Here is a 12965-nt window from a genome sequence, read left to right as displayed (position 1 = left end):
AGCTAACAGCCGGCGATATTTCTCTCTCTCTCTCTCACAGATTTACAGCCGACAAACTTCTTTTCTCTTTCTTTCTCTTGTTCAAAAAACACAGCCCTTCTTCTAGCTAAGCAAAACAACCCTTACAAGACCATAATTCCCATCACGGGTTCTTACGATGCAAAATAAAAACATGCTGAATTTGAAAAAACAGTAGTATGCACAGAAAAACAGCAATCTTCTCGAACTCATACCTTCTCTTTGACCCCTTTTTCTCTACCTACCGACTTACTCGTTCTCGAGGCTTGCTCTGATACCACTGTCAAAACCCCAAAGGATCACCTTGTAGAACACTCTTGGTACAAGACTCGAAACCTGCAAAACAAACCAAGCAATGTGTAGGGGGTGCAGGATTGACTCACCTCCCAACCTTGACAGCCGTGGGCAAGCCCACAAGTCTTGGCTGTCTCCACCAAGCCACGAGTTGAGCTAACTAGTTAGACGTGCCGACCAATCTCTACCTCGTGACGTCCCATACCGCCACGAAGCTACCCTCGTGGGCCTCGAGACTGTTGCCGGCCTTGGCTGTATAAAGCAGGTGCATGTGTGCTCTAGATCCAGGCTCTTAACCATAGAGCTCTCACAAAGACACGCGAGACTCTGTGAACTATTGACTGACCTTGGCCACCCTTTTATAGCCTCTTGGCCGATCACTGGGTGTCCACACTTCGGCGCCCGCCGATCCATACTTGGGTGCCCGCCCGTTAGTCTATCCCTAGCCCAGCTCGCCAATCAGCCTGCCTAGCTCCAAGCTTCCCCAAGCCTCAAAGCTAGTCTTGTGTGCGTGTAGCACATGGTAGATACACACTATGCACCACACCGTGCACATGACATCAGGGCTATTTGGATCATGAAGACTTCTTGGTAGCACCACTTACTGGATGCGATGTGATACTTGGGATGCCTTGGCATTACCGTTTGGATCCCAAGATTTTGCATAAAGAGAAGAAAGTGAATTTTACTCATAGGGGTACGGAAATTTGCATAGATGTAGATACCAGTAGGAGTACCATACGCGTTGTAAGCCATATTTCCATTTCTAAAGCAATACAGAAATTAGCTCGTTCTTACTTGGTTTTTGTACGCGATAATGTTGAACATGATTCTGTGACTCCCATAGATCAAGGACAAGATTAACTTCCTAAGTGAGTATCATAGTAGCTTTGAAACGTGTTTCAGACCGTACGAAACGGATTGAAACGTTTCATTTATTGAAACACGTTTTTTTATCAAAAAAATATAGCCTTAAAAAAACTGTCTTATCGTTGCGTCAATTTTCCATTTTGTGGCACACGTTTTGAGGCGCTTCTTTTGCATTTGTGCGCATCTATTCCAACTCTCGCTGTTGTGTATAGTGTACCCTGTATTGGCCGATTGTGAAACTGCAGGGTCATGAGTGAAAGTGCCAAGGTAAGCCTACCTTGAGTCAAGGTATTTTTACATTCTACTACTTTTCTAATTCTTTATGAACCCAAAGTCAATACACATACACAAGCTACATGAAAAGAGAGTTGAAGAAAGCAAAAACAAAAAAGTCGAAGAAAGGATTGGAGTTTTTACTAGTAGGAGCCTCTACGGGGGCACACCTTTAACCTCATGCCCATGCACAACACATGCAATATATACACGGGATCTGCGTTTAATAGACACATCTAGTAGGAATAGGTGTCACTAACACAAGTGTAGTAAGACTTATCGCTGACAACCATCCAAGTACATATGATGTCACCACCTCCACCTGGCGTCCTGCGAGAGTGAATGTAAGCTGACTCCTGCCCTGTCTCGATGTATGAAAGACCATAACCTTGGTTTTCCCAAGGTTCACAGTAAGACCCCTCTGTGTGCAGAAATCATCGAGTGCATGTAGATGCTGCTGTAGACCACTTGGAGACTCAGACACTAATACAATATCATCAGCATAGAGCATAATATGTACTGAGGTACCTGCTAAATCAACTCCATCTCCACCTCCCCGTGTAATGAAGTCAGCCACCTCATCAATGTATAACCCAAATAGTGTGGGGGAAAGTGGGCATCCTTGCTTCACACCAATGGTGCTAGCAATAATCTCGGACATACCTCCTGGACATCTGACTCGCCCAAAAACCTGCTCATATAATGCATAGATGCCCCATGTCATATCTGCTGGTATGTCAAGAGACTGCAGGCGCTGAAATAGCCTCTCTCGTGGTACTGTGTCAAATGCCTTGCGGAAATCCACAAAGCAGCAATAGAGCTTTCTCTTCCTCACTCTGGCCTGATCAATCATACATCTCAAAGTGAATACATGGTCAGTGGTAGAGAAAGCTCTCTTGAAGCCTGCCTGCCCTGATGAGCGTAAATCTGCTCGCTCAGCATATAAGCTAAGCTCTTGCTCCAGCACTGCACCATTCCTTCACATCCTGATTCACATGCTAACACATTCATTCATGTCCCTTATCGTTCTTTCATATTTCAATTCAAGGACTTTCCACCTTCTCCCCACTATTAAAGCCAAAGGCAACTTTTCTTTTACAAGCGAAGGATAGTGCACCATATAGGTTGTTGTAGCTTGCTGCTTGTAGCTTTTTGTCCTTTTTTTTTGCCATATGCTTCTATAGGTTGCACTGTGGAGCTATATATAACCTATGGCCCCATAAATACTATGGGTGTATCGTGTTGGCAATAGTTATTAGGGTGTAAAATTAGGCTTTTTTTCCTACAACTAAAATAGGGATTTTTTCCTATAACCTATGAAGGGTCTCAGGCTGTAGGCAACATGCTATTTCTCTTGCAACTTTGCAAGATGCCTCGCACATAGGATCCCTTGGGGAGCAATGTCACATGGGAGAGCAAGTATGTAGGCTCAGACTCAGGCTCAGGCTCAAGAAAATGGAGGTGCAATTTTTGTGCAAAGGTGCATCTTGGCAACATTACACGGTCGAAGGCACACTTGACACATACAAAGGGCCATGGGGTGGGACCTTTTAAGGTTGAACCAAGGCACATTTATGAAATCCTTAAGGCTTAGAAGGCTAAGGAACTAGGCCTTCTTGTTGAGGAGATCGTGGATCTTAAACTCTCACGAGGCTTGAGTCTTTTATGTATGTTCTTTTTTGGATTTGGTGGGACATTGTGTGATTGTCATGACTTTTGGGAGTCATCATGATTTATCTTTATTAAGATGTTTTTAATCTTTGTGTTAAGTGAAGTACCAGACTCTTGGCTGCCCAGCATGATGTATGGAATGTGGATTCTAGACATGAATATGGGTTTGTTTTCTAGCATTGAATCACTTTTTACATTGAATAATGAATCCAATGTGTTTTCTCATGAGTCATGTTTTCCAAGTATTCTGCTTGCAGAAATAGGCTAAGGCCTAAACACTTATTTCTTGTACTGTTGTACATTATATTGGGCACTGATGACGTTAGTGGGGATGTCATAGTATCTAGTCCATACTATGCATAATGGAGTTGATAGTTATATAGTCTTGTGGTTGACTACCATGAGTATATAACATGCACGTTCCTAAAAGGTAAACTTGGGCATGTTCTTGGATTCATCCAGGTATATATATATTTAAAAAAATGTATACATTTTTGCATTTTTGTTTGAAACTTTTTTTTGTCGTTTCAAAAAAATATGAAACTTCTAAAACATTTCTGAAACCCGTTTTAAATTAGGCGTTTTTGAAACTCCTGGTAACTATGGCAATGAGTATGTTGATTGCTTCACTGACATCCCACCTGGACAGTTACCTCCAGAGAGGCGAGAGGATAACCATATTGACATAATCCTTGGTAGCTTCCCTCCTAATCGGCCTTCTTACAGAGTAAGTGCCGCCCTAAGGAAGAAATTATGACTCAAGTGAATGATCTTCTTAAGAAAGGGTTGATTCCACCGAGTTCTTCACCTTACTATTCTCCAGTATTACTTGTTCAGAAAAAGAATGGTTCGTACAAGATGTGTAGATTACAGAGCTCTCAACAAGATAACTATCAAAAACAAGTTTGTGATTCTTAGAATCGATGACATTCTTAACAACCTTGAGGGAGCTGCGTGTTTCAGTCGTATTGACCTTAAGAGTGGTTATTATCAGGTTAGAGTGATGTCTCAAGATGTTCATAAAACTGCTTTCACAGAACATCTTTCGGGCTCTATGAATATTTGGTGGTGCCATTCGGTCTTACAAATGCACCCGCCACTTTCAATAGAATGATGGATAGGATTTTTAGACCTCACGACAAGTTCACGGGAACTTTCTTTGATGATATTATTTTCTTTTCAAAGAATGAGACAGAGCATAAGGAGCTCCTCGCCATTGTGTTTGAAGAGCTTAGGAAACACAAGCTTTTCATCGATGGAAAGAAGAGTGAATTCTTCTTGTTAGAGATTTATTATTTGGGACATATCTTGCCAGGATCTAGGCTATTAAGGACTGGCCAAAGCTTCAAAATGTACATCAAGTCAGGAGTTTCATTGTCCTATGTTCTTACTATCATCAATTTATTTGACACTTTGCTTTCTTGGCTTCTTTGTTACTTGACTTAACAAAGAAGAAAGCTATGTTCCGTTGGACTGATTCAAAGAGAACAACTTTCCACAAGTTGAAGGAAGCCATTGTCTCATGGCCTGTTCTTATCATTCCAGATTTGCAGAGACCCTTTGTGGGCGAATGTGATGCATGTGGAGATTGTTTTGTGGCTATTTTGAATCAGGAAGGTCATGCATTGGCTTTTGAAAGCTGCCGCCCACAACATGTAGAATTGTATTTGCAGGATTATGAGAGAATTACTAGCTGTTCTTCATGTCCTACAGACATGGAAACATTATCTTTTGGGGGTTGAATTTATGGTTAAAACAAATCATCAAAGTCTAAGGCACTTTCTCACACAGTCCAAACTCTCAGAGAAGCATTTAAGGTGGGTAAACTTCTTGTTCATGTTTCATTTTCAGATTTTGCATACACGAGGCAGGAAGAATTTGGAAGCGGAAGCTTTGTGACGAAGGCCTCAAGTGCATGCAGTGACTACCGCCTATCATCAAGATTTGTCCAGGATGCAAAATATTTATCACTTGGACACAAATTTCCAAGTTATTTGGGCTGATTTGATTGGGGGTATCGCCGTCCCATCCTATTGAGTAAGAGATGGATTTCTAATGATGCAAATCGGCATTTGTGTGGTCAAAGATTTGTCTCAAAAAGTTATGGAAGAGTGTCATGCTTCTCCGTATGCAAGTCATTGTGGTATTCTGGCTACTACACAGGCTTTGGAACGATATTTCTTTTGGCCAGCTTTACGCAAAGATATTGAAATCTATGTACGCGAGTGTCTGGTGTGTTAGAAAGTCAAATTCGACATGCACAAAACACCTGGTTTGCTTCAGCCATTACCCATTCCACATGAACTCTGGGAAAGAATTGCCATGGATTTTATTATGGATTTACCGAAATATGCACATCGTAATGATGCTATTTGCAGTATCATTGATCGCTTTAGTAAACAGGCACACTTTACTTCTGTGAGGAAAACAATTAAGCCAGAACGCATGGCTAAATTATTCTTGGCTCAGATTTTCAAACATCATGGCATGCCCAATTCTACTGTGGGGGATAGAGACCCGCAATCAACCAGTTTGTTTTGGCAGGCATTGTTTGATAACGTGGGTACGAAGCTGAATTTTTCATCACCTTGTCATCCTCAACAGATGGTCAGAGTGAGATGATAGATCACAAATTCAGCCATTGATTTGCTCAAATGTTATGTATCTGAGCACACTTGTTTTGGTCTGAGAGATGGTCTACATGTGTTTTATAGGTGGTAAGTGCTCTTGAAAACTCTAGAGCTTTATGTTTTCGCATGCTAATAATTATTGATGCAAGTCCACACTCACTTATAAGTGATCGAACAAGTTTATAAGCTGTACACACTGGGCAAGAATATTTTAAGACACGCGGTGGCCAAAGTATCGGGCATTGGACATTATATGGGCTGTTTGCTTGTAGGCGCCCCCCTTCTGGACCTAAAAAAAGCACACGAGCTGAGTTGGCCGACCTGTTCTGGAGCCCTTATGTGCTGGTCGACTGCTTCTAGGCGTGGGGACCTACTAGACGACTCTGCCTAATCATGCCAGAGAGCTGGTTGACTTGTTTTGCATGCACAAATCCATTGGTCGACTCATCCTAAGTGTGCCAGAAAACTGGTCGTTTCTTCCTGTGTGTGCCTAAGGGCTGGTCAACCTGAGGAGAGTTCTCTATCTGCTGGCCAGCTACTCTAGATATGCAAAATTTTGCAGGCTTACTCCTTCTGGGACAACTGAGGGCTGGTCAACCGTTGGTACAGCCCTCTTGAGGCTGGTCGACTTTCTCTATGGGCTTGGCAGGGTCCGCCACTGTCTCGGCCTCTAGTGCCATGGTGGATGGTCAACTGGACTCCTGAGGTGGCTGCTGCTCCTGGTTGTCTCTTGGAGAGGTGCTTTTGGATGATCTCTGGCTAGAGAGAAAAACCGAAGGGGGGGTAGCCGCTCTAGGAGTAATTGTGTCTTTGCTTCGTTAAAAGTCCCATCTAGTGGAAAGTGAAGCATTGTTGTGGTAGACTTGAGAATTCATCATGTTGGGTGATGGAGGTCCCATCCACTGCAGGAGGTTCTCTGGATTCTGATTCCAAAACTCCAAAGTTTCTTGTTTTATTTCTCCATGTAACCTTATATCTAAAATGGGTATTTGGAACCTTTCTCCTTCTTTTTTATTACTTGTGTTCAAATTCTAAATTTTATTACATCATTGTAGCTCTTTTTTGTCGACTTTAAACTCCTGCCTTCTTCATAAGAACGCATGTGCCATGCGTTATCATGAAGAAGGCATCATTGTAGCTCTTTTTTGTTGATTCAAACTCCTGCCTTCTTCATGATAACGTTAGCATGTGCCATGCACGCATGCACACAGTTGATCAAAGTGAGAAATAACAGTGAAAGCAGCATTCAAGGAGTAGTTGGCTCTGGCCATTGGTGTTCAAATCTTGAAATGTTTAACTGGGGTGCTATTTCTGTATGTTCTCAAAGGGGTTTGGTAACTGGTTCTCTACACAAAGTCCTCAACTGTGAGGGCCAGATATGTCTGGCTTTCTTCTTGCAAAAGCGCATTTGCAGCTGGAAAGGCACCATCCACTTCTTTCTTTCCAGGGAAATGACCAAGGTAGAGTGCGGGAGAAGGATGGGGCTTCCACCCATAGGGGACTTGTCTGTAAAGATCTCAAAGACATGCACAGCATAGTATCAAAGAAACCACAAATATTTCAGCTGTTTGGTGGTGTAATAGAGTATTTGTTGCGTTTCACAGAAAGGGAATGTTGTTCTCCATTCCTTTCCTACAAGCAGGTACTTTTGATGGCATGAATGGTAGATATTGTGGATAAAAGTTCAATAAGCCATTGTTCCATGTTCTTACAGGATATGTTGGAGACAACCATTCATGATGGTGGGGGGTGGTTTCATAAAGGCCACATAGTGTGTTCTTTGTGGGTTGCATCAAATAAATGCTACGTGTGTTTCTTTGTTTCATAAATATAAAAATAACTAAGGTAACAGTAGATTATCATAATCAATCAGCATCACTTGCTTTTCTGATTACAAATTTGCAGGTTCGTGACCATGGGATGGAAGATGGTGTGATGACAATTGAAGAAATTCGATCAGGTGACGAGACTTGTGCAACAGGTAATTTACAGTTTGGTTGCCTCAGATAGTGTGTACTAGATAGGAGGTAGCTCAACTATTGAAAGCCCTAAGCTGAGCCTGCTGAAAATGAGCTTGAAAGCACTACATTAACTTACAATGGCTGCTGGTGCCTGCTTAGCTTTGGTTTACAAAGTTCAAACACCATTCCAAGAGTCCCATATGTGTTTGTATACAGTGTCACCACTGTATTAACGTCTCCTAGAGGCCGAACTCCACCTATGAGACAAATCAATGTACAACTGTCAATGTCTTCTGGATGTCCAGAAAAAGGACAAAATGAACATGAAATAAACTATGAAAGTACTGAGCTAGTGGGGGGGTGTGATGGATGGAGCACTACTGCTACTAGAGGCTCAGTATGCAACCTATATGCGTAGGGTATACAAGAATGCAATGCAGATCTGTCTAGCTCCAACCAGTACCATAATGGGGGTGTAATATGTGATAAATAGGCGATGGCGCGGCAAAAATACCTTGGAGCATGATCTCCGGGTGTGAGTGTTAGTGAGCTAGCCGCTCCTGGAGAAATGAAATGAAATGAAATGATATATTAACGTCTTCAAAAGGCCAAAATGACCTATGAGACCAAAAAGGTTACAACAATTGGTGGATCTGATACAATGTCTGTGTAAGAAAAGCTAAAAACAACTAACTGAAACTGAAATAACTATGAGGAAAAGTACGGTACTAGGAGCTCCTAATGGATAACATCTGGGAGGAAAACTCCAGCAACAAAGGTAAGCATCATACATATCACTATCCAAAGAAGTCTCTCATCGGTCGATGGCGGATATCCTCAATGTCCTCCATGGTGAGTACTCTGACTGGACGTCTCCCATGCCGTGCTAGTATGGTCCTGATCCTCTGTTGTAGTCTCCGTCGGTGTCGAGAGAGAGAGAGAGAGAGAGAGAGAGAGAGAGAGAGAGAGTATTAAACATCTATGATAGACCCAAAGGATCTATGAGATAAAAATGAGTACATATGATCCATGAATAACTGGATGTTAGACCTAAAAAAGAAATATATACCAAAGAAGCCCACGTAGTTAGTGTACATAATGAAGAGGATCAAAGCTCATCAGAACTTATCCTCCTCCTGAATGGTGTATAGTGCAACAATGTCCACTTTCTATGGTACATCTCTATGGCGTATGGCTGGCTGGCTTGAAAGACTGCACCTTCTCTCTAGTGACTCTCTCGGTGTGTGGTGGCAGAGAGTTGTGGGTTCGGCTATGACATCTTTTCTCTCTCTAGTTCTGGCAAGCTGGGGTGGTGGTCATTGTGGTCGCCTGGTGGGGCCCAAAAAATTCTAATGGGGTTCTTAGAGGTATCTTGCTGATCCACAGTGAGAGAGAGAGAGAGAGAGAGAGAGAGCATAGTTGCCAGGCGTTTCAGAAACAGCTGGTATGAAACATTTCAAAAAGGTTCAAACAAGTTTCATATTACAATGAAACGGTTTGTACAAGAGGGGTTGAGTGGGGGGTTCTTTAGTTCTATTTTGATAGGACTACCAGTGTCACCATTTGGCAACCCAATTGATGCCACTCCTGTGATACTATGGATTGGCTTTCCGTTGGGACTTGTGTCTCTGTGTACATGCCCAGAAATGCCTGGTGGATTGGTGTTCCATTGGGTTTGGTACCTCGTGTACTTGCGTGGAGCACGTCTATTTTGGTATAGTCTTATGAACAGGGATTGTCCATACCAATGCTGCATTGCATAGCATCTTTATGTGCTTGCTTGCAATTGAAATTACATGCTATTTTCATGCTTGCTTGACCAATGTGTAGTTCTGGGTAAGGGGATGCCCGCTTGTGAACCGTGCGTATGAAACTGTCTGTTGACATGGTTATGTGGCATGTGACAAGTGGTAAGTATTGGTCATAAACCTAGTCTTAGGAGTTAGCACTAATTTGTAAGTGAGTGTGTACACACTTTATGAAGTTTTGGGCGACCAAAACTCACTTATAAATTATGACCAACCCGGTGTTCACGCACACTGATGTCCCGAGGTGAACAAAACCCAATGTCCACTACCTAGGCCTTATCCCCTTTGTACAAAGGGAGTAACCAGCCATGTGTCCTTTCTGGCTTGCTTCACAAAGCATCTACCTGCCACCTAGAGTGGACAACTCACCACCTCACTCTTCCCTCTCTCTCTAGAAGAAGGCGCCTCCTTCATGAGGGCATTTGGGCTGTATTTTTTGCACTTTCTCCTTCCCAACTCCATATCCAAGCTTGTTGAGGTGTTTCCCAAGCTTCCAAGAGTGTTTGCGAGTGCTAATTACTCTCCTACACACTCCTAATGACTGAAATTCAGCAAAACAACTCTCTTTCTTGCTGTAATTTTTGGTCTTTTTACTGAAAACCCTAATTTCAGTCCTCCTTTCTCAAGTTGAACCATAGGGGAAACTTTCCTAGGGTTCCCTTCATCCTCTTGAAGTCTTTTGTCGCGAAGAATTGCGACAAATCGAAGATTTCAACACTCCCAGCGCTTCCATCGCAAAGACTTCCACTGTCATCGACTCTACTTGCAATTGGTAAGCTTTTATGCTTAAATATGGATGCAAGTAGTAGGAGGGAGGAACCGGATTACAAGATCACATACCTTGTGTAGTGTTCTCTTGTCCTACTTGCTCTCTTACACATTGTTGCTACCATATGTTGGTGGAACAATAGAGAGCAGATGGTAGGGAACATGGGTACTTGAGAGGGTAGTGTGAGTTGCAAGTCTACACCGACAACTACTTGTTTGCAATACTGTATTCATATGCATCGGTATGGAAATCTGGTCAGAAATGCCCATGACACTATGTACTTGATTCTCCTAAAGATCAATATACTTTATTTGACGGAGGGGCCGGTCGTTTCGACTCATTGTGTGTCTCTTGTGAATTCAGCAAATTACTTCTTGTATTGAGCATGTGTCCATTAAATCTTAGTATATTTAAGTGTATTGATTAGCATTGTGTTCAACCAAGTTACAACGAGCATAGAATGACGAGGACTTATTTGTTGTAGTAATTCTTTCTATTTGCTACTTCCCTTAGTGCGTGCTACGCTTCATTATGGCCAAGTCTGCCCTGCATCTCGGGACGTTTGACAGAAACTTAGTACGAAGGACTTTGTGTGAATATATGCTCTTATGTGTGTGTGGAGTGCATATGTGAGAGCATATCTTGATACAGAGTTCTAAACCCACTATTGGACACTGATGACGTTAGTGGGGATGTTGTAGTATCTAGTCCATACTATGCATAATGGAGTTGATAGTTATATAGTCTTGTGGGTTGACTACCATGAGTATATAACATGCACGTTCTGAAAAGGTGAATCTGGGCATGTTCCTGAATTCATCTAAGTTTATAATTCAGTCGTATTAGCGGACATGCAGATTTCACATTGTGAAGTTTTCGTCCGAGTTGCGACCACTTGATATTGTGCTAATTCTTTCTATCTTTAGCGGTGTATTTACCCTATCAACTACTTATTTGCTGTACTAATTCTTTCTATTTGCTACTGCCCTTAGTGCTAGGCTTCATTATGGTTGAGTCTACCCTGCATCTTTGGAGGTTTGATAGAAACTCAGTATGAAGGGCTTTGTGTGAATATATGCTCTTGTGTCTGTGTGTGTGTGTGTGGAGTGCGTGTGTGACAGCATATCTTGATACAGAGTTCTACACCCACTATTGGGCACTGATGACGTTGGTGGGGATGTCGTAGTATCTAGTCTATACTATGCATAATGGAGTTGATAGTTATATAGTCTTGTGGGTTGACTACCATGAGTATATAACATGCACGTTCCTAAAAGGTGAATTTGGGTATGTTCCCTGGATTCATCTAGGTATATATATAGTTACGCCTAGACCGCCCCAGCTCTATAGTCTGATCAATCAGTGTACCTCTGGTGCGGCTAAACTCTAGGGCTAGCTGCAATGCCTGTTGGCCTGACTGCTCAATCTCTGGTCGAAAGAAGTCTGTAATCTGCCTCTGTAGGTGTCTCTCCCTCTCTGATCCCCTCCCTCTCAAGAGACCCTCTCTATGTCTACGCAGCTCCAGCAAGTATAATCCGAGGCATCTCTGATCCTGGTATCTCATGACTCTGAAAAGTGGTCCGAAACCCTCTTTGAACAGGCAGTGAAAACGGCCTCGTATCTCATAATATACTGGACAGTGACATATGTAATGTAACTCTGTCTCTGGCTCCATCTGGCACAACTGACAAATCCTGGCCTCAGCTGGTACTCCTCTGAATCTGCCAGTCTCAATCTCTAGCTGGTGTGAGGATGTGCGCATCTGACCAATAGCACACCATACTCCATGAGAAAGATGAGTATCCATGTAGCTGGGTCTAATCAGAAACCCATCCTTTGTGAGCTGGAGAAGATGACCTCTATAGAAAGCCATCTTCGTACCAAGCTCGTGTGTCGGCTGTATCCATGTTCTCCTAGTGTCCAGCTGAGTCAAGTCCTGCCTGATAAGTCTGGTAATCTCTGCCCGTGTGAGAGAGAGGGAGGGTGCATCCAGGGAGTACTGAAATGGAGGTAGCCTGTCCATACTAAAGCCATGCAGTTGGAACCAAGCTGTCATCTGTGCATACCAACATGATCCGTCTCCCTGTGATGCCAACTGTCGTGAAGACTCCAGGGCTAAACGAGTATATCTGTCTCTAGGGAGAGCCCAAGTGCTATGTATAAAGGAGACTGATCTAGTGAGCACCTCTACTACCAATGGGGAGGCAGCCATCTCTGCACGGATAATATCATGTGGTACGGAGGCCTTGGCCTCTCCATACATCTCCATTCATCAGTGCTACTAGCTCGGCTATGGTGATCCACTGAGGGTCCCCATATCTCCACTCCATACAGCATGGCTAAAGTGACCAAAGTGTCAAAGAGCCAGAGCTTTGTTCGAGGTTCCTAAAACTGAACCTGCGAACACATCCTCTCTAGTCTCCCCAATGCTGCATAAGCTCTGGTCAATCTGGTCTCCGCTGCTCTCCTCATGGAAAATAGTGGGCCACTAAAAACCACACCAAGGTAAGTATATGCATCTGTATACTCCACTGTCTCCTGACCATATGTAAAGGTGGGTGCTGACCTCCTAACCCAATGTGCTCTGGTGTTAAACACCATCACCTTGGTTTTATAAAGGTTAACAGCCAATCCACTGTGGTGCAAACGTGTGCAATGCATCCAAATGACG

At 42.9% G+C, this 12965-nt stretch overlaps 1 protein-coding gene across 2 annotated transcripts in view; it reads left to right on the top strand.

Annotated features, from left to right (window-relative positions):
* The window catches only part of VPS25 (E2F/DP family winged-helix DNA-binding domain-containing protein), a 135125-nt gene that overhangs the window by 96748 nt on the left and 25412 nt on the right, over positions 1 to 12965 (top strand). For both annotated transcript variants that reach the window (XM_086802345.1, XM_086802344.1), the window contains exon 6: positions 7662 to 7737. In XM_086802345.1, coding sequence (XP_086658471.1) covers positions 7662 to 7737 — 76 coding nt within the window. The remainder of the gene's footprint in view (positions 1 to 7661; positions 7738 to 12965) is intronic.

The sequence above is a fragment of the Cibotium barometz genome, chromosome 9 (assembly GCF_041138505.1).
Source record: "Cibotium barometz isolate CiBa-2024 chromosome 9, ASM4113850v1, whole genome shotgun sequence".
NCBI classification, from domain to species: Eukaryota; Viridiplantae; Streptophyta; class Polypodiopsida; order Cyatheales; family Cibotiaceae; genus Cibotium; species Cibotium barometz.
Note: the sequence above shows the minus strand (reverse complement) of the source record. Positions and strands in the feature narration are given on the sequence as shown.